The sequence below is a fragment of the Callorhinus ursinus genome, unplaced genomic scaffold (assembly GCF_003265705.2).
Source record: "Callorhinus ursinus isolate GAN/ISIS: 27379988/994484 unplaced genomic scaffold, GSC_fseal_2.0 scaffold34, whole genome shotgun sequence".
NCBI lineage: Eukaryota > Metazoa > Chordata > Mammalia > Carnivora > Otariidae > Callorhinus > Callorhinus ursinus.
The window spans coordinates 16,390,838-16,417,730 of record NW_027397096.1 but is presented as its reverse complement, the minus strand read 5'-3'; the positions used below and the strand labels follow the sequence as shown (position 1 = coordinate 16,417,730).

Below are 26,893 nucleotides of genomic sequence, written 5' to 3'. Positions count from 1 at the left end.
GGAGTCCATCGTCTCTCATGGTTCGTCTCCCCCTCTGACTTACTCCCCATCATTCTTCCCCTCCTGCTATTTTCTTCTTTTTCTTTTTTCTTAACATATGTTGCATTATTTGTCGCAGAAGTACAGATCTGCGATTCAACAGTCTTGCACAATTCACAGCGCTCACCGTAGCACATACCCTCCCCAATGTCTATCACCCAGCCACCCCATCCCTCCCACCCCCCACCACTCCAGCAACACTAAGTTTGTTTCCTGAGATTAAGAATTCCTCATATCAGTGAGGTCATATGATACACGTCTTTCTCTGATTGACTTATTTCACTCAGCATAACACCCTCCAGTTCCATCCACGTGGTTGCAAATGGCAAGATCTCATTCCTTTTGATGGCTGCATAATAGTCCATTGTATATATACACCACATCTTCTTTAGCCATTCATCTGTTGATGGACATCTTGGCTCTTTCCAGAGTTTGGCTATTGTGGACATTGCTGCTATAAGCATTGGGGTGCACGTACCCCTTCGGATCCCTACATATGTGGTAAATACCGAGTAGTGCAATTGCTGGATCGTATGGTAGCTCTATTTTCAACTGTTTGAGGAACCTCCACACTGTTTTCCAGAGGGGTTGTACCAGCTTGCATTCCCACCAACAGTGCAGGAGGGTTCCCCTTTCTCCACATCCCCGCCAACATCTGTTGTTTCCTGACTTGTTAATTTCAGCCATTCTGACTGGTGTGAGGTAGTATCTCATTGAGGTTTTGATTTGGATTTCCCTGATGCCGAGCGATGGTGAGCACTTTTTCATGTGTCTGTTAGCCGTTTGGATGTCTTCTTTGGAAAAATGTCTGTTCATGTCTTCTGCCCATTTCTTGATTGGATTATTTGTTCTTTGGGTGTTGAGTTTGATAAGTTCTTTATAGATTTTGGATACTAGCCCTTTATCTGATGTGTCATTTGCAAATATTATCTCCCATTCTGTCGGTTGTCTTTTGGTTTTGTGGACTGTTTCTTTTGCTGTGCAAAAGCTTTTTATCTTGATGAAATCCCAATAGTTCATTTTTGCCCTGGCTTCCGTTGCTTTTGGCGATGTTTCTAGGAAGAAGTTGCTGCGGCTGAGGTCGAAGAGATTGCTACCTGTGTTCTCCTTTAGGGTTTGGATGGACTCCTGTCTCACGTTTAGGTCTTTAAACCATTTGGAGTCTATTTTTGTGTGTGGTGTAAGGAAATGGTCCAGTTTCATTCTTCTGCATGTGGCTGTCCAATTTTCCCAACACCATTTGTTGAAGAGACTGTCTTTTTGCCATTGGACATTCTTTCCTGCTTTGTCTAAGATGAGTTGACCATAGAGTTGAGGGTCCATTTCTGGGCTCTCGATTCTGTTCCATTGATCTATGTGTCTGTTTTTGTGCCAGTACCATCCTGTCTTGAGGATGACAGCTTTGTAATAGAGCTGGAAGTCTGGAATTGTGATGCCGCCAGGTTTGCTTTTCTTTTTCAAGATTCCTCTGGCTATTCGGGGTCTCTTCTGGTTCCATACAAATTTTAGGATTATTTGTTCCATTTCTTTGAAAAAAGTGGATGGTATTTTGATGGGGATTGCATTGAATGTGTAGATTGCTCTAGGTAGCATTGACATCTTCACAATGTTGGTTCTCCCAATCCATGAGCATGGAACGTTTTTCCATTTCTTTGTGTCGTCTTCAATTTCTTTCCTGAGTATTTTATAGTTTTCTGAGTACAGATCCTTTGCCTCTTTGGTTAAATTTATTCCTAGGTATCTAATGGTTTTGGGTGCCATTGTGAATGGGATCGACTCCTTGATTTGTCTCTCTTCTGTCTTGTTGTTGGTGTATAGGAATGCCACTGATTTCTGTGCATTGATTTTATATCCTGCTACTTTACTGAATTCCTGTATGAGTTCTAGCAGTTTTGGAGTGGAGTCTTTTGGGTTTTCCACATACAGTATCATACCATCTGCAAAGAGTGAGAGTTTGACTTCGTCTTTGCCGATTTGGATGCCTTTGATTTCTTTTTGTTGTCTGATTGCTGTGGCTAGGACTTCTAATACTATGTTGAATAGCAGTGGTGAGAGTGGACATCCCTGCCGCGTTCCTGACCTTAGGGGAAAAGCTCTCAGCTTTTCCCTATTGAGAATGGTATTGGCTGTAGGTTTATCATACATGGCTTTTATGATATTGAGGTATGTACCCTCTATCCCTATACTCTGAAGAGTTTTGATCAAGAAAGGGTGCTGTACTTTGTCAAATGCTTTTTCTGCATCTATTGAGAGGATCCTATGATTCTTGTTCTTTCTTTTGTTAATGTATTGTATCACGTTGATTGATTTGCGGATGTTGAACATCTGCAAGCCCAGGGATAAATCCCACTTGGTCGTGGTGAATAATCCTTTTAATGTACTGTTGGATCCTATTGGCTAGTATTTTGGTGAGAATTTTTGCATCCATGTTCATCAAGGATATTGGTCTGTAATTCTCCTTTTGGATGGGGTCTTTATCTGGTTTTGGGATCAAGGTAATGGTGGCCTCATAAAATGAGTTTGGAAGTTTCCTTCCATTTCTATTTTTTGGAACAGTTTCAGGAGAATAGGTATTAATTCTTCTTGAAATGTCTGATAGAATTCCCCTGGGAAGCCATCTGGCCCCGGCCTTTTGTTTCTTCAGAGATTTTTGATGACTGCTTCAATTTCCTTAGTGGCTATAGGTCTGTTAAGGTTTTCTATTTTTCCTGGTTCAGTTTTGTTAGTTGATACATCTCTAGGAATGCACCCATTTCTTCCAGGTTATCTAATTTGCTGGCATAGAGTTGCTCATAATATGTTCTTATAATTGTTTGTATGCTTTGGTGTTGGTTGTGATCTCTCCTCTTTCATTCATGATTTTGTTGATTTGGGTCATTTCTCTTTTCTTTTTGATAAGTCTGGCCAGGGGTTTATCAATCTTGTTAATTCTTTCAAAGAACCAGCTCCTAGTTTCTTTGATCTGTTCTACTGTTCTTTTGGTTTCTAGTTCATTGATTTCTGCTCTGATCTTTATTATTTCTCTTCTCCTGTTGGGTTTAGGCTTTATTTGCTGTTCTTTTTCCAGCTCCTTTAGGTGTAGCGTTAGATTGTGTATTTGAGACCTTTCTTGTCTCTTGAGAAAGGCTTGTATTGCTATATTCTTTCCTCTCAGGACTGCCTTTGCTGTATCCCAAAGATTTTGAACACTTGTGTTTTCATTTTCATTGGTTTCCATGAATGTTTTTAATTCTTCTTTAATTTCCTGGTTGACCCATTCATTCTTTAGTAGGATGCTATTTAGCCTCCATATATTTGAGTTCTTTCTGACTCTCCTCTTGTGATTGAGTTCTAGATTCAATGCATTGTGGTCTGAAAACTTGCAGGGAATGATACCAATCTTTTGGTACCAGTTGAGACCTGATTTGTGACCTAGGATGTGATCCATTCTGGAGAATGTTCCATGGGCACTAGAGAAGAATGTGTATTCCGTTGCTTTGGGATGGAATGTTCTGAATATGTCTGTGAAGTCCATTTGGTTCAGTGTGTCATTTAAAGTCTTTATTTCCTTGTTGATCTTTTGCTTAGATGATCTGTCCATTTCAGTCAGGGGGGTGTTAAAGTCCCCCACTATTATTGTATTGTTGTCAATGTGTTTCTTTGCTTTTGTTATTAATTGCCTTATATAATTGGCTGCTCCCGTGTTAGGAGCATAGGTATTTACAATTGTTAGATCTTCTTGTTGGATAGACCCTTTAAGTAGGATATAGTGTCCTTCCTCATCTCTTATTACAGTCTTTGTTTTAAAATCTAGTTTGTCTGATATAAGGATTGCCACCCCAGCTTTCTTTTGGTGTCCATTAGCATGGTAAATGGTTTTCCACCCCCTCACTTTCAATGTGGGGGTGTCTTTGGGTCTAAAATGAGTCTCTTGCAGACAGCGTATGGATGGGTCTTGTTTTTTAATCCAATCTGATAGCCTGTGTCTTTTGATTGGGGCATATAGTCCATTTACATTCAGGGTAACTATTGAAAGGTATGAATTTAGTGCCATTGTATTGCCTGTAAGGTGACTGTTACTGTATATTGTCTCTGTTCCTTTCTGATCTGTGCTGCTTTTAGGCTCTCTCTTTGCTTAGAGGACCCCTTTCAATATTTCTTGGAGGGCTGGTTTCGTGTTTGCAAAGGCCTTTAGTTTTTGTTTGTCCTGGAAGCTTCTGATCTCTCCTTCTATTTTCAATGACAGCCTAGCTGGATATAGTATTCTTGGCTGCATATTTTTCTCGTTTAGTGCTCTGAAGATATCTTGCCAGTCCTTTCTGGCCTGCCAGGTCTATGTGGATAGGTCTGTTGGCAATCTAATGTTTCTACCGTTGTAGGTTACATATCTCTTCTCCCGAGCTGCTTTCATGATTTTCTCTTTGTCCCTGAGACTCGTAAGTTTTACTCTTAGATGTCGGGGTGTTGACCTATTTTTATTGATTTTTGAGAGGGGTTCTCTGTGCCTCCTGGATTTTGATGCCTGTTTCCTTCCTCACATTAGGGAAGTTCTCTGCTATAATTTGCTCCAATATACCTTCTGCCCCTCTCTCTCTTTCTTCTTCTTCTGGGATCCCAATTATTCTAATGTTGTTTTATCTTATCATATCACTTATCTCTCGAATTCTGCCCTCATGATCCTGTAGTTGTTTCTCTCTCTTTTTCTCAGCCTCTTTATTTTCTATCATTTGGTCTTCTATATCGCTGATTCTCTCTTCTGCCTCATTTATCCTAGCAGTTAGTGTCCCCATTTTTGATCGCACCTCCTCAATAGCCTTTTTGATTTCAACTTGGTTAGATTTTAGTTTTTTTAGTTCTCCAGAAAGGGTTTCTCTAATAAGTTCCGTGCTTTTTTCAAACCCAGCTAGTATCTTGAAAGTCATGATTCTGAACTCTAGGTCCGACATCATACTAATGTCTGTATTGAGTAGGTCCCTGGCTGATGGTACTACCTCTTGTTCTTTTTGCTGAGGTGATTTTTTTCGTCTTGTCATTTTGTCCAGAGGAGAATAGATGAATGAGAGAACAAAATGCTAACAGGTTAACAACGTCCCCAGCAAATATACTGTATACAAATCAGAAAGCACTTCTTGTCGACACTACTTCTAAATATATCCCTAAATCACTGGGCTTCTCTCTCCATCACTGTCGCACCTCCTTGTTCAGATCCCCTTCATCTCTTATTTGTACCCATTGCACTGGTTTTCAAATCCATCTCTTTGCTCCCTTATGATCTACTTTCTACCAAGCAGAAAGAATCATCTTTTTATTTATTATTATCTCCATTTAAAGTAACTCATTGGTTTTCCTTAGTAGTTAGAAAAAAATCCTTATCCCTTACCCTGGTTTACAAAGCCGTTTGGAGTCTAGCCCCCACTACCTCTGAGACCTCAGCTCCTACCACTCTCCCCCATCCATAGTTCTCTGGATGCTGTGCCTTTCTCTTCTTTCATCATGCCAGTCCATCAACCAGAGGGCCTTCTCCCTACCAGGAATGAGTTTTACTTATCTTCCCATGACTGGCTTCTTCTATATTTAAAATAAGATGTTCTCATAAAGGTTATCTCTCATAGAGGCCTTTCCTGACCACCTAATTATATAGGAAACCCCACCAAACCAGGCACCACTAAATTTATAACTTTTCTTATAACCTGTTCAGATTACCTACATAGCATTTATAGCCACTACCACCACCAATGTCTACAAGCAAATATAAGACTCACTAGAGCAGGGGCCTCATCTGCTTTGTCATCATTGTGTCACCAAGACCACAGAGGATGTAGTCAATAATGGTGTTGCATGAACAGTTTTTCATATGCTGTGTAATCCAGTTGTCTCTCAGTTTGGGAATCAAGAGGTTGTTTCTGCCTGTTCTGTTTTTATAGCAGACTGGACTTTATGAGTATAAAGTCTTTGGTGTTCTGGACAATTGCCCACCGGCTGTTCTTGCAGATGTCTATATGGACTTAGACTACAGAAAACAGTGGGACCAGTTTGTTAAAGGTGAGTGACACCTATTATTTTTTTAAAAAATCGTCTAGAAAGTAGAATCTATTGTTATTCTAGCCAGTAGAAAGCAACAGGTTTAATTTCTACTGTTTTATTTTTAATTTTGGCAAGACAGTCTTAAGTGCTGGGCTGAAACATGCCTTTGTGATTCCTTGCATACTCTCAGATGCCACTCTCCAGTTTGCTCTGAAGCCTACTTTTTTCTCACTATAAGTTTGTCATCATCCCATATATCTAGGTAGTCACAGAAGGCTTCTTGGAGGAGGTGATATCCAAGCTTTGTTTTGGAAGTTGAATCAAAGTTTTATAAACAACAGGAATGCGACAAACAAACAACAAAAAAACACAAAACAAGAATGCATATAGGTGAGAAGCTGAGAGGGTGAGGGGGTGAGTGGTTTGAGGCTATTTGAGGCCCAGGGAACAGCCTGAGTAAAGCAAGGAAGGCAAGAAACAGTTGGCATGTTCAAAAACTGAGCAATTTGGTTTTACTGGACTGTTGGGGTAGCAGAATCTAGAGCTAGGGTGGGAGGAAGGTCCAGATCCCCAGGGGTCCAGTCTGGCCACCAGGCTACAGTGCTTAGATTTGACACTGAAAGCAATGGACAGCTATGAAAGGCTTGAAAGAGGTGATCCTCCTGTCACTCAGAGCTGGGAGTGGCCTCTGTCATTCAGTCACAGTGGACTAGAACTGCAGAGCGAGCCCAGGGGTGTGTCAACTCTGAAAGACTCTTGCTAGAGTCAGGACCCTTGGTTGCAAGCAATAAGAAATTAACAAATGCCAGTGTGAAAAAAGGAAAAAGTTTATTGGTTCATGCCATTGAAAAGTCCAGGGGTTTCTGACTTCCAGGACACTGCATCCAATGTTTAAATGCTTTCTCCATCTGGACTCCATTTTCTCCTGAGTTGACCTAATTCTCAGGCAGATTCTTATGTCATGGCAAAGGTGGCCGCCAGATGATCCAGACTTATAGTCTCACCATATAAATAACCCACAGGAACAGAAATGAGCATTCCACTTTCCTACTCATGGCAGCCAGAGTCCCACAATTTGCTGTCATGGCATCATGTGGATGTTTGTCATGGTTTTGGTCTCTTAGTGTTTTCAAATGCCCTTCCTATCTAGGGTGAATTGTGATGCTCCTCCATTCAAGGGAGAAGCCAGATGTTCTCTGTCCCAATCTCCTTAGCAGCCATGGTTCAGTGATGTAATATGGATGTTGCCAATAAGACAACATGCAGCTTCAATTTGAGAGAGAACAACATGAGCAAACAGGCAGCATCACAATCAATTTTTTGGTGATGGTAGGGCTAAGGTATCTGACTTTGGGAGAGACCACTCTAGTGCCTCTGATATTTGGTACTTGGCATCAGCCACTCATGCTATCATAGTCACAGCAGTAGTTTGCCTTCTCTGGAATAATCCTGAAGTTCTAAGCCTAACTCTGGTCCTTCTAGATATTTGTGAGTTACCTGAGAGTCTTTACTGAACCACTTTTTGGCCCAAACTTGTTAGAGTGACAAGGTAAGACCCTGGCCAGATGCACTATCCCTGAACAAATCACTGGGCCATGTCTTGCTCATTTTCCCAGCCAGAAATTAATGCTGAGTTTAATTTAAGGACTCTGCTTAAACCACATAGTCAGGAGGAGGGAAACAATGATGCCCTGAAGGAGAATTTAAATTGCTGGTCCAGGAAAGGGGAGATGATGCTGAGCGTGCAAAGGTAACATGTCCACTTCTTCCCTTCCTCTCAAAGGCTGTCTTTAGCTTCTCGTGGCACCAATGCCCTGGCAAGCTCTTTGATCCATGACCTTGCTTCTAATAGATTTTCTTTCCAAAGCTGGATTAAATAATGCATTTCCTTCATCAGGAGCTCCTCAAGGGGTTCTCATGGTTATTTCAGCAGCCTTGGCTTGGCTCCTTCTCTAAATGGTTGGTTTGAAGCTTACAGCACAGCTCGGGGTCAGAGGGTGTGTATGTCATTGATTTCTTTGCTTTCTCCAGCTGAGAGCTGCTATTTGCACACAGTAGAATGATGGAATACTAAGAATTCTGGTCATTGTAGCTATGGTAAAATGTAAAGAAACAGGAGAGAAGGAAGACACTCAGGGTTAGCCACAGTTATGCCACTTCCTAGCTGTTGAGGAAGGACACTGCCCTCTCTGGAACCTTCTTTTCCCAGCTGAACACACTAGACTGGGTGACTCAGTCCCAGGCTAGCTGTAAAAGGTGAAGCAATCTAAAGAGAGGTCTCAAAAGCAAAACTATTGGGATTCTAGTGACATCTGGTGGTTGCCCTGATTTTAAAACCTGAACGTCTATTTTTGGATGCCTGATTTTGTTTTATTGCATTCTGAGAATCTTGCTTATGCTATACAATGGACACATTTTGTTGAGTTATTTTCTTTTTTACCGTGTTTTTATGTCTACTAGACTCTGCCCTTGGGCAACAAACTTTCAGCATTAATGAATCTGTCTGATTTTTTTCTAGAATTCTGTGCCTTCTTAGTGGGTTATCATATCCTCAGAGGTCATCGTACCTAGGCTTCTTGTTAATTGGAGCCGAGAAGTTTCCAGATACATTAACTTCTTTTGTTCGCCTTAGAACTCTATGAAAAGGAATGCAATGGAAAAACCGTGGTCTACTGGCAAGTGAAGTACCCCTTTCCTATGTCCAACAGAGATGTATCCTTCCTACTTGGCTTTCTAAGTGTTTCTTGTGCCCTTTGGCCATTGCCCAATGGTGGCATGCCCAGCAGGTGTGGACAGCATTGTTCTTGATTCTTAAAAGGCATCTGCTAAAACTGTTGCTTCTTGTGTGACTTTTGGAGACCTCGGTGTGTGATGTCTGGGCCTGACCATGGGGAGCCTCTGTGATTGTGGTCACTGGAGGGCAGCTCAGACTTTCCTGAGAAGTTTGCTAAGGCTTGAAATTGTTGGACCACAGAATTGGGGACCTGGAAAGAACTATTTATAAAGAGTGTTTAATACATTCCCTCGGGGTGCCTGGGTGGCTCAGTGTTAAGCATCTGCCTTCAGCTCAGGTCATGATCCTAGGGTCCTGGAATAGAGCCCTGCATCGGGCTCCCTGCTCAGCAGGAAACCTGCTTCTCCCTCTCGCATTCCCTCTGCTTGTGTTCCTGCTCTCGCTCTCTGTCAAATTAATAAATACAGTCTTTAGAAAACAAAAATACATTCCCTCAATCTAGAGGTGGAAGTGGGCACCCAGAGAGGTAAAGTGACAGAGGCATATGTACAGATGATTAGTGGCAGAGTGGGGACTGGACCCCAGGCCCCCAATTTCCAGCTCTCCTCATCTCGCCTCCTGTTTTATTATTGACCCCACAGTGATCCCTACTTGACTGTTGGCTCTGGATACTGGGTGTATGTTTCTTACCCTCATTTATCATTAAAACATTGGAATGGAATGTGGGGAGTTTTAGCTGGCACTCCAAGGTTCTAAGGAGCCCTCTTAGTTCTAGCCTAGGAAGGGGGATGGGAATTTGAAGGACAGGCAGGGTAGGGGCAGGATGACTGATAGGTGAGATTTCCACTCCTTCACTGTCCTCTTCAATCACAGCAGCTGAGTATGTTACACACTGAATTTCCATAGAAGATCCTTTCAACAAAGGGTCTTGTGGATTCAAAAAAAGAGTTTGGAAAACACCAAACTGGATGATCACGGGGATCTTTTCTAGCCTTAGCTTTGTATAAGTCTGTATTTCCTAAATAATTATTCTCTTGAAAGAGAAGGAGCATGTGGCTGTGTTTTATGTGTATTGTTTGTATGTGTTTTTGTGTCTAAGTGTATGTGTTTTCCTTGGCCCCAGTTAGATTGTAAACTCCATAAAGGGTTTATTTCTTGCTTACATACTACTAGGTACTTTGTACAACATATGGTATGTATTTCAACAAATGGTGGATTACTCTAGCCCTTAGATTTTATGTGGTTTTCCCCGATCCTGCCAACAACTGTGCGAAGTATCATCATCCTCATTTCATGGTCAAGGAAACTGAGACAAAGAGAAGTCCAGAACTGTGCTCTGGTTCGCACAACTAGTGGGTGGCAGAGGCAGGTTCGGGACCCATGTCCAGCTATTCCCAGAGATGGTGACCTTGACCAGGGCATGATCCCATCTCTTTGACCTCACTGTGACACTGCTGGTTAGGTCTCAGGGGTAGACACTTGGGCCTACTTCACGTTCTACATAATTGTTTTTCCAATACCACACAATCTGATAATGAGTTTCTTAATCTTTCTATATGCATTTCTCCACTAGTGGTTACATTTTTGAGAACAGAGAATAGTGTAGTGGAAAAGAACATTCGTTTGGAGCCAAAGATCCCAGATTGAATGTGAGCTCATTCTCTGATTTGTTGTGTGACTTTGGAAAAGTCCCTTCACTTCTCTGGGCCTCAGTGAACCAGTGGTTCTCTGGTCATATGCCCTATGGTAGGCTGGGCCTTCCAGCCTTTCGAAGACCTCTGCCAAGTTTTAATCAGTACATCAGGTTGGTTTCTCCTCAATGGAGTGTCAGGTGGTATCTGCCACATGAGCAAGTTTTGGGAGAGAGTGGGGTAACTTTTGCTGTGAGGAAAAAGTGAAAGATCTTGGTGGCAGAAAGCCAGAGCCAAAGCAACATCATTTCTCCCCGAAGACATTTAAGAACTTTACTTGCCAGTCCGTAGAATCGGGGTCAGTAGCGCATCCCGCAGGGTGCCTGAGTGAGGCCTGGACCCCTTTGGGTGCTGCAGAGACACTGTGGTGGCATGGGGCTATCATTGTTGCTGTTACAGTGAGGATATTATGTTATAGAGTGATTTTTTAAAAATTTATTTATTTTTATTTTTTATTGTTTAGGCTTTGAATTCCTTCTAGTGTGAAACCTAAAATTCTGCTGAGGCCTGTCCAGCTATGAAAGTCTAACTAGGTTTTGGAGCCAGATCTGGGTTTGCACTCCGGTTCCAGTTGAGCCATGGGATCTTTGGCAAGTTACTTTACTTCTCTGAGCCTCAATATTGTTATCTGTAGGATGAGGATACCTACACCAAACTCACAGGGACCTTTACAGGATCAAAACTGATGCTATATGTAAGGCACATGGTAAGGGCTCAGTAAATGGTAACTCTCATTGTTTCTTAGGAGGAAATTATCTTCCCTATTGCAGTACCATAGACATAGTGAGCGCTCTGTGTTTATAGAGATGAAATGGCTTTGTTATTCTGGGTGGTTAACCAGCATTAACCCAGAGAGGACATCTGCTTACCAAATATTCAGGTACCAATGTTTCTTCCTCTGACCACTAGGTGTAAGTAGCAGTGCTTGACCATCCTTTGTGCATAGAGGTCACTAACTAGAGCTTTGGGGGAGGACAGGACAAAGGGGAATGATCCCAGTGTTTATGGGGTACTTATTCTGCCCCAGTCTTTTTCCAGTGCCCCCCACCAGGTGTGCCTGCTGGGGAATCTAACCCCCTTAGCTTCGGAAAGGTTGAGTAACTAATGCAGAATCACACTGCTGCTGAGTGATCAGTCCTCTAATATCTCACAGTGCCTTCTTAGAGAAAGGAGGAGTGGTTTCCCCGTATAATTGAAAGCATCAAGGAATCATTCACAGGTAGGTAATGCATGCTGTCAAATGAGAATATCAAGTTGTATGGGGTACAACCTTGCAGTGCAGGTAGGGAGACAGGGCAGGGAATAAAGGAACAGTATTAGGGAGCAAGTGCCAGGTGGGAGAAATAGAATCATCTCTCTTTGCTTCTGGCTCGTGGGGTTTCCTTCCACCCATCTGAAATGCTGGCATTGATATCATGCCTTGACTAGCAGTATAGTATGTCTACATCCGGCAGCGGCGAGACCTGGACATGGACGGGCAGAAGATCCACGTGGTCCTGGCCCAGAGCACCTCTGTGCCGCAGATTCCTGAGAGGTCCGACGTGGTCCGGGTGAATCAGTATAAGCAGAGCCTAGCGATCGAGAGTGATGGCAAGAAGGGGAGCAAAGGTAAAGCCGGGGAGCATGTTGGCAAAGCAGCTGGGGCCACTATACGTAGGCCATGCTGATTGTTAGGCATGTAAAATGCATGATGCTTTTTCCCTGAGGTCAGAGAATGGGCACGGTTGTAAAACAAACAAGGGATCAAAACCTGGGGAGATTCAGTTCACCCCCAGAAACCTGGCTTGAGTGCATGGTAGATGGTTAAATCTGACTCAACCCATTCTTTATTGACTCTTGCATTATCCTGAGGAAATCAAACCAGAAAGTTTAAAAATTCACTTCAGGCTAGTCCTGGGGATATATACATTGGGCCTGGGGGTGGGGTGGGGCAAGAGGGCTGGCACGACTGCCCCTGAGGATGCACCTCCTGTTCAGCCGACTCAGGACCTGCCTGCCTTGAGTTCCAGCCTGCACGGAGAAAAGCTGTGAGCAGAGTGGGGGCAGCCAGCCACTTGTTGTATGGGAATTAGTGTGGCCTTGTGTTTGAGGTAACCTCTGAATCGTAATTCTGAAGCTTTTCAGATCTGTCACCTTGGACATGCCACCCTAATTGCTCTGTCTCCATGTTGTCCTTTATAAGTGGGGGTTTAATTTTACCAACTCCTTTGGACTGATAATTAATGACAGAAATAATTTTTTTTAAAGATTTATTTATTTGACAGAAAGAGACACAGTGAGAGAGGGAACACAAGCAGGGGCAATGGGAGAGGGAGAAGCAGGCTTCCCGTGGAGCAGGGAACCTGATGCAGGGCTCAATCCCAGGACTCTGGGATCATGACCTGAGCCGAAGGAGGCAGACGCTTAAGGACTGAGCCACCCAGGCGCCCCAATAGAAATAATTAAATGAGAGACTATATCCAAGTGTCTAGCACTTCCCAGGCATTTAATAAGTAGCAGCAAAATCTGCCTGTGGCTATGTTTTCAAAAATATGTGTATGTGTGTGTGTATAACATAAATATATATATTATAATATAAATACATATGTATTTTGTGAGGCAAGGCAGAGGCAGAAGTCCTCCTGAATCTGTGTTGCCTCCCTTCTTACTTTCGGGGGCCTGAAGATAGAGGCAGAAGCTTTGCAGGGTTTGTTGTTGTATTTCTAACATTTTTTTTCTCCTCCTGAATTGTCCTTTCTTTCCCTTCTAGTTTTCATGTATTACTTCGATAACCCGGGTGGCCAGATTCCGTCCTGGCTCATAAACTGGGTCGCCAAGGTGAGATCCCAGGAGGCAGGAGGGGGAAGTGTGTTTGACAAATGTTGACTTAGCCCACGGGGCTGTCAGGCTGAAGAGACACCGTGTCTCAAGCCTAATGAAGCTCTTTTATTGAAGCAGCTTGGTTGAGTCACTACAGTTAGGACTGAGGTTGCCAACATCTAGGATGTAGAGGCTGGGACAGAGGAGAAGAATCCTTAGCTGGAATGTTAGACCCTCCCTGCCAGCAAGACCCTGCCAGGATCACTCTCTGCATCCTCCGGATAAAAGCCTGCTCCTTGTAGGAAAAATGAAAAATGGTGCCTTTGGACCCTGTGTCTGCTTATGACAGGCCAACCTGGCTCGAGAGACAACCAGACGTGTCCAAGCCTGGAAGCCTCCAGTTTTGTTATTGTTGTTTTGTTTCTCTGTAAGGAGAGGAGACTGCAGTGGTGGCCAGATCACTAGAGACCCCCAGAGAACCTGGCTTTATGGGAACCATTCAGTGCTTTGTAGGAGGGCTACTTACCGGTGGGAGGGCTCAGCACATTCCCTGGGAGAGTGCAAAGTGCACAGGCTTTGAGTCAAACACATGTGGTTTTGAGTCCTGCTCCAGCTTCTGTTTGTATAATCTAGGGAAGCTGTTGATTTCTTCCCTTTCGAAAATGGGGACAGGTATTACCACCCTGTAGAGTAGTGGTAAATTAAGGCGGTGTCTTGCACAATGCTCAGCACTAACTAATAACATAGTCTGCCCTTTGCCCCACACCCTCACCGTTTCCTAATTCTGTTAAAAGAAGTTCTTTCTCTGATTCCTGGGTTAGAATCCCATAGCCCAACCCAATCCCATTTCCTGTGTTTTTTCTTTTCAAAAAATGGTGTCTCAGAATCATCTTAGCTTTTTACTAGGAAAAGCCAAGATACACAACAGTGTCCCCTGCTATCTAGTGTCACCTGTGCCTTGGGTCTTCTGTCATGATCTATGGCCATGTTCTATAGAAATCGGACAGGGGCCCTATTGTCATATATTCTCAGAGTCATGTTTGTTTACCTTTGCCATATCCCAAAGAATCGGGAGAAATGACCATAAGGACACAGAAGTGATGGTGTCCTTTGTTTTGCAGAATGGCGTTCCTAACTTCTTGAAGGACATGGCGAAAGCCTGTCAGAACTACCTCAAGAAAACCTAAGAGGGGGGATCGTGTGTCCATGGAATGATGATCTGGAAGTGCCACAGCCTGCTGATGCTCAGCTTTCCTTTCACTTTTCCGTCTTCAGAGCCCTGCAAGCTATCCAGCATGTCGTCCCTGAGTGTGTTTGCCTGACGCCTGGCTTCCTTTCCCACTCCCCACCCTGGGACTAGCTGCCTTCTTCCACTGTTGAATATGGATCAGATTAGGGAAACTTGTGCTTGTTTATCTTTAAAGAGGGAAAGTCCTCAATTGAGAACACAGTCATTCCATTGTGCCCTTTTAGGCAGATGGGTGGGTGAGGAACCATCCAAGAGCAGCTGATCCCAGAGAGCTGGCTCCTTCCCAGAATGTGGCTTCTCGCAACGCAGGAGGGGCTGCTGGGAGCCCCATCCCCTTCAGAGTGGATTCTCCATGCACCAGCACTGGAAGACATGGGCTAATGGCCATTTTCCTTATGCTTTGGTATACTGACTTGGCTGAGGTTTGAGGTGATAATCCAGTGAGTCTCTCTGCCATTCCTACTTGTGGAGGATCATGAGCTGTTTTGATTTCAAACCATTCTGAAAAAACACTGGAGGCCTAAGCACTTAATGTGATAACCATTTCTTCTCATCATCCATGTCTGGGTTTCTCTTTCCCACATGCCACTGAGGAGAGGCTGCTCATACCTCACTAACTCGGCACTTTATTGGAAACTGAGGCATCGTGACGGCTCTGGCAGTTAGCAAAAGTCAAGATGCTCTGCACACAGCCCTGTGATAAAGTGTCTTTCTAGATAATAAAATGTATTCCCCTTCTAGAATGTTTAGCAACACTGAATGGATAATAGTTCACAGTCAGGGAAATATTACTTAGTGGATTAGTTGACTCTACACCTTTTTCTCAGGAATTCTACCTAAGTTGCCTGCCTCTTCTACTACCAAAAGACTTCCAGTTTTCTGTTTTCTCCTGAATTTTGGTAAGGCAAAATATTCTGTGGCTAAAAACACAGCCTTCATGATCTCAGGGAAAAATTTTAACCACTGTGTGTGATGGTACTGAACCTTGATGAGAGGTCGTAGAAATTCAGGATGTAAATCCAGAAGCAGAGGATTTATTAAAATGGGCTATGTCGGACTGTATGTCTTCTCTTTGGGAAAAACAGATTGAATACCAATAAATACAGAAGAACTTAAATTGTCCTGCTTGCAGCTTTCTTTCTACTTTGATCCTTCTGTGAGATAGAATCAGTAAGGTCTCATTTGTTTGCAAGGCACATCCAACCTTAACTAATGAACTTGAACATAAAAAAGAATTTTAGCATGCAAGACCAGCTGTAGAGTGGCCTCATGTTTGGGTTGATACAGGTACTCAAACTGACGTTAGAATTTGGCTACGTTCGTCTTCAGGTTATCTTTGATGTTGGGCCGTGTCTGTTGGCAGGACCGCTGCTGACAGCAAAAGGTAGGCGTACATCTTCCCAGGCTCATGCTGAGCCAAAAAAAGACATAATTTCTTTCCAGTAGATCCCACACCATCCTATGACTTTCTCTCAACCATGTGCCTGTCCCTTCCCCAGTCATTGTGGTCATATGGATAGATTTATGCAAATAACTGACTACCTCATACATTTACCATTTTTAAAAATATCACTATCAGTAATGTAGTTGGCATTTAATTTTAGATAAATGAAATCTAAATCTATGTAAAGAGGGTCAGGTTGAAATTTTAAGTATAGAGTCACTGAAACACAAGTACTACAATTACAGTTTTTGAGCACAGAATCAACATGAATTGGCGTCATGCAACCATGACAGTGTTATTGTTGCATAACACAGTTAAACAGTGTTTGAGAATTTGCTAAGAACTCCGAGAACACTACGAATATGGCATGTCTAAGTAAAGTAGTTATGAAAAAAGAAAGTTTGCAATAATTAGAGTTTTGAATCTTTGGCATTTATGTGTGCTAATTTGGAAAAGACAGTTTACACAGCACTAAAATATGAAGTTATGGGGGAAACTGAGAACCCATGAGTCGGTAAGTAAATGCCAGAGGTGCAGAAAATGTAGAACAGATACTTCAGAGGTTGTACCTGATTCCTCAGGGTGTGCCTCTCCACAAGGGCTGGGTGTATCCTTTGGAATTTGAAAGTAAATGTTGTTCACTTATTTTTTCCATGTCTGTCTCTCCAAATAGACAATAAGCTCTGTGTGAGTAGAAAGTTATTTCACTTTGATTACTGCCCCCTAGGGGACTGTATAGTAGGCAAATGAGTGACTAAATGATTTTGAGAAGATGGACCAAATGACACACCCAGAAGGCCAAACCCATCCAGATATGGAGGTTTAATTTGATTACATTAAGCCACCATTACTATTATTTAATAATTTAATTCAGGTCCAATTATTTCACCAAGTCATCATTTTTTGGGAGAGGGGGGTTCTAGATTCCTAAGGTTCTCACTGGTCCTTTATTTGTTAAGGGGAGGCTTTGCTGGTGTAGTTACAGATTATTTTTTATTTTTTTTAGTTAGATTATTTTTTAATGTTAATAGAAATGGCACAGTCTGGACGGAGTCCAGTTGAGATTAGTCAGGATTTCAGGATTTTCAAAAATCTTTATTATTTTGAGAGAGAGAGAGCACCTGAGAGAGGGGAGGGGCACATGAAGGAGAGAAAGAGTCTTAAGCAGGCTCTACACCCAGTAATGAGCCTGATGCAGGGCTCTATCTTATGACCCTGAGTTGATGACCTGAGGCTAAATCAACAGTCAGTGGAAATCAACAGTAAGCAACTGAGCCACATAGGTGCCCCAGGATTTCAGGATTTTAATGCAAAAAGCAGCACTACTGTTGGAGCTAATTTTTTTCCACAGGTGAATTATTCACACTGCAAAACAATTAAGTTATTAACCACACTGGAATTGAGGAGCTCTGGCAAAAGGTCTGTTCCCTTGAAAATGTTCCTATTTCACAGTGAGAGTCCTCACCCAGAGTCCCCATCTACAATGCTGTCCTTCAAACCTCCTACTTCCCAGCTGGATTTGGGAGAGACAAAGCAGAAAGAACCCATTCAGTTCTCATGTTTCTGGTAGCACCACCCAGTCAGCTCAGAGAATTATCCTTAGAAGCGTTGAGACATGCTTTCACCTAACAGATAATATCATGAGTCTGGTGTCCACCTGGCAAGGGGACAGACATGGCAGTTCCTGTGATGAATGAGGCAGATTTGGTGTCCACCCTCAAGGAGCTAATGGTCTAGTGAAGAAACTGGGCAGTCTGTTAAAAGACTGGTGAGCTTTGACAAAGGGCAAGTAAAGGGTGCCAGATGTTGTAAAACTGGGGGAACTGAGTTTGAGGGGTCAGGGAAGAACATGTTGTAGTTGGCTGCATGAAGGTTGGAGAGAAAACTATTCTGCATGGAAGGAACCATTGGCATAAAGCTCCTCCAGCAGGAGAGCCAGTCACATGTGAAGAACTACCAAAGCCAGTATGGCTGAAGCAATGGGTGTGAAGGAGAGGCATCTCAGCCAGGTCTGAAGTAGACGGGCAATGGGTGATTGAGAGAGCCATGATTTTCGACTTTATATCTAGAACACCAATAAGCTTCGAAGGACTGACCTAACGTCAGCAGTGACCTGATGAGTTTATTCATTCTTAATGGCTGCTCATTTCGCCCCATGGTTCTTTCTTCACCATCTCTAACAGTCCCTCCAACACCATCATGGGGGTATTCTCTGCGGTGCTTTAAGACTTGTCACGTGGAATCCTCTTCACCAGCAGGCAGCAGGCAGAGTAGCCCACACCCAAATCTAGGTTCCAAAGTGGAGCATCAGCCCCTGAAGCCTAACCAGAAAAAAGAGAGGCAGGGAACATCCACGCACATCCCGTCTGTCTCTCCTGGCCCATTCTGGAGTATATGACATACCCTCCAATTGGCCGCATCATGCAGCCCACATGAGCAGAACCATTTCAAGATCCAGTAGAAGGAGAGAAAAAGGAAAGGCATCAAAAGTATAAGCAGACCTGCTTTCTCCAAAGTTTCTTTTTCTGCACTCCGCCCCAGCCACAAAACAAGAACTTTTCTTTCTTGAGAAGACAGAAATACTGTTTAGGTTGTCAGAGTTTAGAACTAACCAAAAGGGAGGGCTTCAGTAAAATTATTTATATTGCTAATCCAAGTGTATTTTTGTATGTGTCTGCATGGGTAAACATTGTATGTATTCTATTTCATAAGATATAATAATGGAACAACTAAGTGGAATTAACATGATAAGCCAGGTTCAGTGTTAGACAGTGAGGCCATAAAGGTAAAACGGATTCTTCCACTAGGGACTTAGCAGTCTAGACAGGAGGTGACATACATGCACAGTTCGTGATAATGAGAGAAAGTGATCACCAGCATATGAAAGGAAAACGTAGTATTTTAGGAGTTTGTGGCAAACTGCTGTTAAAAGAAGACAACAGACACCTTGCTGAAGGGAAAAGATGGCAGAAGAGCAGGGGACCCTATTCCAACCGGTCCCTGGAATTGAACTGGATATCTACCAGACCACTCTGAACACCCACGAAATCAGCCTGAGATGTAAGAAGATAGATCTAGATTTCTACAAACAGAATATCGGAGGGGTTGGTTTCAAGGTACGAAGTGGGGAGCCGTGATTCCGCAGGCAGATATTGAAGGATAAATGGAAGGGGGAGGGAACCTGGTCGTTGGGATCCTATACCACCAGTGAGTGATAGCCTCCCACGCTGGGGATAGGGCACAGACTCGCAGACCAGTAGCGATGGGGAGAGGACTTTAGAGCAGCCCTCTGGACAGAAACCTGGAGCGACGGGGCCGCACCTGCAAACTGGGGGCGGCTGGTGGTTTTAGAGGCACAAAGGGCAGAGACATGCCCCGACCTGAAGGTGAGGACTGCAAGCACTGCTGAGGGGCACACAAACGAGGACGCTGCAGTTTATAGCAGCACAGACAGAAATGGAGATAGTGTGGACTGGAGAGCTCATTGAAGAACAGACTGCGATCTCACTGCTCTGAGGCAGAGGGTTGGAAATGATTTCTTCTGCTGACTCACGGAAGAGATGCGGAAACCTGCCAGGGAAAGCTGCCAGAGAATAAAAGCCCCCCAAAACCAGTTTCCACTGAGCCCATCCCCCGCAACAGAGGGCAAGGCAAATCTGCCCAAACAGGGTTGCCTGAGAAACAGTGTGGCAGGCCCCTCCCCCAGAAGATAGGCTGGGAAAACAAGAGGCCAGCAACCCTAAGGTCCCTAGAAAACAGGTGCATCTTGCTTGGGTTGTGGTCAGTAATTTGGACTCTATACATTTCTTCAACCACCCCTCAACAGAATGACTAGGAGGAGGAACCCCCAAAATAGGAAGACTCAGAGACTATGACTTATCCCACAGATTTACAAATGGATGCAGCTATAACCAAGTTGTCAGAGATGGAATTCAGGGTAGCAATTGTGAAGACGAGAGCCAGACTGGAGAAATTGATTAATGGCAACACAGAGTCTCTAAGGGCAGAAATGAAAGCTGTATTGGCGGAACTTAAAAAGGCTATCCAATCCAATCCGGATAATCTAACAGCGAGGGTAAGCGAGGCAGAAGAATGAATTAGTGACTTAGAAGACCAATTAATAGACAAAAAGGGAAAAGAGGAGGTCAGGCAAAAACAACTCGGAATCCATGAAAATAGAATCAGAGAAATAAGTGACACCATGAAACGTTCCAATATCAGAATTATTGGGATCCCTGAGGGGGTGGAGAGAGAGAGGGGACTAGAAGATGTATTTGAGCAAATCGTAGCTGAGAACTTCCCTAATCTGGGGAATGAAACAAACATTCATGTCCTAGAGGCAGAGAGGACCCCTCCCAAGATCAAGGAAAACAGGCCAACACCCTGGCATGTAATAGTAAAACTTGCAAATCTTAGAATCAAGGAAACCGGTTAGGGGGAAGAGATTCCTTATGTACAGAGGGAGGAACATCAGAATAACATCAGACCTATCCACAGAGACCTGGCAAGCCAGAAAGGCCTGGCAAGACAAATTCAGGGTACTAAAGGAGAAGAACATGCAGCCAAGAATACTTTATCCAGCAAGTCTGTCATTTAGAATGGATGGAGATGCAGAGCTTCCGAGCCCGGCAACTGAAAGAGTATGTGAGCACTAAGCTGGCCCTGCAAGAAATATTAAGGGGGGGTTCTATACAAGGAGAAGGACCCCAAGAGTGATATAGAACAGAAATTTACAGGGACAATCTATAGAAACAAGGTCTTCACAGGCAACATGACAATAAATTTGTATCTTTCAATAATCACGCTCAATGTGAACAGCCTAAATGCTCCCATAAAAAGGCATAGGGTTGCAAATTGGATAAAAAGACAGGACCCATCCATATGCTGTCTACAAGAGACTCAGTTTGAACCTAAAGATACATCCAAGCTGAAAGTGAAGGGATGGAGATCCATCTTCCATGCCAATGGATCTCAAAAGAAAGCTGGGGTAGCAATTCTTATATCAGACAAATTAGATTTTAAACTAAAGACTGTAGAGACACAGAAGGACACGATGTCATTCTTAAAGGGTCTATCCAACAAGAAGATCTAACAATTGCAAGTATCTACGCCCCCAACATGGGAGCAGCCATCTACAAAAACCAACTGTTAACCAAAAAGAGTCATATTGATAACAATACAACTGTAGGAGACCTCAATACTCCACTCTCACCAATAGACAGATCATCTAAACAGAAAATCAACAAAGAAACAAGAGCTTTGAATGACACACTGGACCAGAAGGACCTCATAGATATATACAGAACATTCCACCCTAAAACAACAGAATACTCATTCTTCTCGAGTGCACATGGAACTTTCTCCAGAATAGACCACATACTGGGTCACAAATCAGGTCTCAAGAGATACCAAAAGATTGAGATTATTCCCTGCATATTCTCAGACCATCATCCTTTAAAACTGGAACTCAGTCACAAGAAAAAATTTGGAAGAAATTCAAAACTTGGAAGCTGAAGACCACTCTGCTCAAGAATGTTTGGGTCAACCAGGAAATCAGAGAAGAACTTAAAACAATTCATGGAAACCAATGAGAACGAAAACACATCAGTCCAAAACCTATGGGATACTGCAAAGGTGGTCCTAAGGGGGAAATACATAGCCATCCAAGCCTCACTAAAAAAAAAATAGAAAAATCCCAAATTCACCAACTAACTTTACACCTAACGAACTAGAGAAAAAGCAACAAACGATGCTTAAGTCATGCATTAGAAGAGAAACAATTAAGATTAGAGCAGAGATCAATGAATCAGAAACCAGAAACACAGTAGATCAATGAAACTAAAAGCTGGTTCTTTGTAAGAATTAAGATCGATAAGCCACTGGCCAGACTTAACGAAAAGAAAAGAGAAAGGACCCAAATTAATAAAATTATGAATGAAAGGGGAGAGATCATGACTAACACCAAGGAAATAGAAACAATTATTAGAAATTATTATCAACAACTATATGCCAATAAATTGAGCAACCTGGATGAAATGGATGCCTTCCTGGAAACCTATAATCTACCTAGACTGAAACAGGAAGAAATTGACAACCTGAATAGGCCAATAACCCATAATGAAATTGAAGCAGTGATCAAAAACCTCCCAAAAGAGTCCAGGGCCTGATGGATTCCCTGGGGAATTCTATCAAACATTCAAAGAAGAAATAATACTTAGTCTCCTGAAGCTATTTCAAAAAATAGAAACAGAAGGAAAGCTTCCAGATTCATTCTATGAGGCCAGCATTACCTTAATCCCCAAACCAGGCAAAGACCCCATCAAAAAGGAGAATTTCAGACCAATATCCCTGATGAATATGGATTCCAAAATCCTCAACAAAATCCTAGCTAATAGGATCCAACAATACATTAAAAGGATCATCCACCACGACCAAGTGGGATTTATCCCTGGGATGCAAGGGTGGTTCAACATTCCAAATCAATTAATGTGATAGAACACATTAATAAGAGGAGAGAGAAGAACCATATGGTCCTCTCAATTGATGCAGAAAAAGCATTTGACAAAATACAGCATCCTTTCCTTATTAAAACTCTTCAGAGTACAGGGATAGAGGGAACATTCGTCAAGTTCATAAAATCCATCTGTGAAAACCCACAGTGAATATCATCCTCAATGGGGAAAAGCTGAGAGCCTTTCCCTTAAGATCAGGAACATGACAAGGATGCCCACTCTCGCCACTATTGTTCAACATAGTACTAGAAGTCCTAGCAACAGCAATCAGACAACAAAAAGAAATAAAAGGTATTCAAATTTGCAAAGAATATGTCAAACTCTCTCTCTTCGCAGATGACATGATACTTTATGTGGAAAACCCAAAAGACTCCACCCCCAAAATACTAGAACTCATACAGCAATTCAGTAATGTGGCAGGATACAAAATCAGTGCACAGAAATCAGTTGCTTTCTTATACGCTAACAACACAACTGTAGAAAGAGAAATCAGAGGAATGATTCCATTTACAATAGCACCAAAACCCATAAGATACCTCGGAATAAACCTAATCAAAGCGGTAAAGGATCTATATTCTAGGAACTACAGAACACTCATGAAAGAAATTGAAGAAGACACAAAAAGATGGGAAAACATTCCATGCCCATGGATCAGAGGAATATACACTGTTAAAATATCTATGCTACGCAGAGCAAACTATACCCTCAATGCCATCCCAATCAAAATTCCAATGACATTTTTCAAAGTGCTGGAACAAACAATCCTAAAATGTGTATGGAATCAGAAAAGACCCCGAATCGCCAAGGAAATGTTGAAAAAGAAAAACAAAGCTGGGGGCATCACGTTCCCCGATTTGAAGCTATTATTACAAAGCACTGATCACCAAGACAGCATGGTGCTGGCACAAAAACAGACGTATAGACCAATGGAACAGAATAGAGAGCCCAGATATGGACCCTCCACTCTATGGTCAAATAATCTTTGACAAAGCAGGAAAAAATATGCAATGGAAAAAAGACAGTCTGTTCAATAAATGGTGCTGGGAAAATCGGACAGCCACATGCAGAAGAATGAAACTCGACCATTCTCTAATACCATACACAAAGATAAACTCAAAATGGATGAAACACCTCAATGTGAGACAGGAATCCATCAAAATCCTAGAGGAGGACATAAGCAGTAACCTCTTTGACATCAGCCACAGCAACTCCTTTCAAGATTCATTTCCAAAGGCTAGTGAAACAAAAGCAAAAATGAACTTCTGGGACTTCATCAAGATAAAGAGCTTCTGCACAGCAAAGGAAACAGTCAACAAAACAAAGAGGCAACCCACAGAATGGGAGAAGATATTTGCAAATGACACTACAGATAAAGGGCTGGTATCCAAGATCTATAAACTTCTCAAACTCAACGCCCAAAAAACAAAAAATCAAGTCAAAAAATGGGCAGAAGACATGAACAGACACTTCTCCGAAGAAGACATACAAATGGCTAACAGACACATGAAAAAATGTTCATCATCATTAGCCATCAGGGAAATTCAAATCAAAACCACATTGAGATACCACCTTACACCAGTTAGAATGGCAAAAATTGACAAGGCAAGAAACAACAAATGTTGGAGAGGTTGTGGAGAAAGGGGAACCCTCTCACGCTGTTGGTGGGAATGCAAGTTGGTACAGCCACTTTGGAAAACAGTGCGGAGGTTCCTCAAAAAATAAAAAATAGAGCTACCCTATGACCCAGCAATTGCACTCCTGGGTATTTACCCCAAAGACACAGATGTAGTGAAAAGAAGGGCCATATGCACCCCAATGTTCATAGCAGCAATGTCTGCAATAGTCAAACTGTGGAAAGAGCCAGGATGCCCTTCAACAGATGAGTGGATAAAGGAGATGTGGTCCAAATACAGAATGGAATATTACTCAGCCATCAGAAAGGATGAATACCCAACCTTTACATCACCATGGAGGAGACTATGCTAAGTGAAATAAGTCAAGCAGAGAAAGTCAATTATCATATAGTTTTACTTATTTGTGGAACATCAGGAATAGCATGGAAGACGTTAGGAGAAGGAAGGGAAAAATGAAGGGGGGGTATCGGAGGGAGAGATGAACCATGAGAGATGATGGACTCTGAGAAACAAACTGAGGGTGTTAGAGGGGAGGAGGGTGGGGGGATGGGTTAGCCAGGTGATGGGTATTAAGGAGGGCACGTACTGCGTGGAGCACTGGGTGTTATATGAAAACAATGAAGCGTGGATCGCCACATCAAAAACCATATTATATGGTGACTAACATAACATAATAAAATACAATAAAAAAAAAAAAGACAACAGATCCAAAATGGAATTGCTTATGCTAAGCCCCACTCACCAAACGATGATTTAACTTGATTACAGTTACGGTTGCCCAGAAATGAACTCTTAAACGAGTCCAGTCAGGAATCACCTGATCAGCACTAGTTAGGTAATCTGCCTGATAACCCCCTGCCATCCCCTAAAGGAAAGTGACCTTACAAATAACCAACCTGCTTTGTTGTCTAGCATAACTTCCTTGTTCTCCCTCCCTTCTGCCTTTATCTTTTATTTTGTACAGCTCCTCAGAGCTCCTTTCTCTCTGTTAGGTTGGATGATGCCCAATTTGAATTGATTTTTGTTCAAAGAGGCTCTTAAACGTTTTAATATGCCTCAGTTTATCTTTCAACAGCTCTGGTTAGAAGAGGAAACAAAAGGAGACCCTCCACAGCCCACCGGGGCAAGGAGCAACCAGGCGCACCTACTTGTTGCGCCCCCTGAGCTTGTGGCTTTCCCGCTGCCTCTGGAGGTTTAAGTTCCTCTTGGATCCTGGCTCTGCAGCTTTTGCATGAGGGGCTTTCAGACTTGACTTGAGCATTTCTTCCTCTGGACTGAGTCCAGTCACCGGCTGGAGTCAGACTGGCTCTGATTTAGAAACTGGACCAGGTACCTGGGTTTGACTTAGGAACTAGAAAAGACTGGAGGCAGGTCCAACTTAGACCCTTCACTGCGTCTGAGAAGACTGGGCCGGACTTATAACCGAGCGGCTCTGAGCCGGCCTGTATTGGTCCTAGAAACCAGAAAGGCACTGGGTCCCACTTAGAAACCGGACCGGGCTGGGGAGGACTGGCTCCAGCTTAGATGCCGGACCCGGTGGGCAGATTGGTTCCGTTTAGAAACCAAACCCGGCGGGGGCCAACTGGATCCCGCTTAGAAACCGGACGGGTTGGGGGCAGGTTGGGTCCAGCTTAGAACCTTGAGTTAGTCTGAGAGACTGGGCCGGACTCAGAAAACGGAGCAGGCCTGAGGTGGTCTAGGTCTGAGCTCGAAACTGGGAATATACTGGGTCCCACTCAGAAGCCGGACCTGGCTGGCGCGGACTGGGTCGGCTTAGAAGTAGGACCGGATGGGGGCTGGCCAGGTACCCTTTAGAAGCCGGACCGGATGGGAGCGGACTGGGTCCAGCCTAGAAAGCAGATTGGTCAGGGCACGAAGCGGCGCCGTCGTGCGGCCTCAGGTGAATAAAATGTTCTGAGGCTGAACAAGCGGGCGAGTCTTACCGAAAGTAATCTTGAGTTACTGTGGCCACAGTGGAGAACTTTTAACCTACATAAGCCTCTCCACTTAAGAGGTGCCCTAGAGGCAGGCACTCACCATTAAAGGGCAGAGGGAAAGCTATTTTTACTCCCACTCACCAGTTCTGGTGGCCAGGATGAGACACGCTGAGACACCCCACTCACTCCAGAGCCTGCAGGTGGGATCCGGAGAAAACTGGCAGAAACCCGTGGAAGGTAAGAATTCTGACCAAAGTTAGCCCTCCCATTTCCATCTATGTCTGTGGTGTCTGGGTGAGAGAAAAAGGCAGCATTTCACGTTGTCCCTTCCTTTCTAAATTCAGATTGGCAAGCAAAAAAAGTTTGTAAGAGTAAGGTCTTTAAATTGGGACTGTTTAACGTGTACTTCGGGTACTCATTGGTGGTCGAAACCTTCCCTCCCAGGGACGGCTATTGCCTTCTTGTTTGTCTCATTTTGTGTCCTGAGAACTTGGCTGGTGACAGTCAGGTTGGGAACCCGGATAATATGGCTGTACAGAAATGTAGGTTGTTCTTCCTTTGTGGCTGGGATCCTACCGACTGTTTCCAACTCTCAGGGCAATTGTTTTGGGAGTGGCTGTGGATTTTTTTTTAAATTTTTTATTGTTATGTTAATCACCATACATTACATCATTAGTTTTTGATGTAGTGTTCCATGATTCATTGTTTGTGATTAACACCCAGTTCTCCACGCAGAATGTGCCCTCTTTAATAGCCATCACCAGGCTAACCCATCCCCCCACCCCCTCCCCTCTAGAAACCTCAGTTTGTTTTTCAGAGTCCATCGTCTCTCCTGGTTCGTCTCCCCCTCC

At 43.2% G+C, this 26,893-nt stretch overlaps 1 protein-coding gene and 1 long non-coding RNA gene across 5 annotated transcripts in view; both read left to right on the top strand.

The window, feature by feature from the left end:
- PCTP (phosphatidylcholine transfer protein) overlaps nt 1-15,632 on the top strand; it is a 27,780-nt gene extending 12,148 nt beyond the window's left edge. For 2 of the 4 annotated variants that reach the window (XM_073879577.1, XM_025851107.2), the window contains exons 2-6: nt 5,946-6,060; nt 8,675-8,754; nt 11,904-12,075; nt 13,217-13,284; nt 14,388-15,632. In XM_073879577.1, coding sequence (XP_073735678.1) covers nt 5,946-6,060; nt 8,675-8,754; nt 11,904-12,075; nt 13,217-13,284; nt 14,388-14,453 — 501 coding nt within the window. In that variant the 3' untranslated portion in view covers nt 14,454-15,632. Of the gene's footprint in view, nt 1-5,942; nt 6,061-8,674; nt 8,755-11,903; nt 12,076-13,216; nt 13,285-14,387 lie in introns of all 4 variants that reach the window. The other 2 variants (XM_073879575.1, XM_025851104.2) reach the window with 1 other exon arrangement.
- Nucleotides 15,633-24,171: 8,539 nt separating this feature from the next.
- Nucleotides 24,172-26,893, top strand: part of LOC141370425 (uncharacterized) — a 49,686-nt gene continuing 46,964 nt past the window's right edge. Inside the window, exon 1 of the long non-coding RNA XR_012374467.1 lies at nt 24,172-26,279. This is a non-coding gene — a long non-coding RNA (uncharacterized lncRNA). The remainder of the gene's footprint in view (nt 26,280-26,893) is intronic.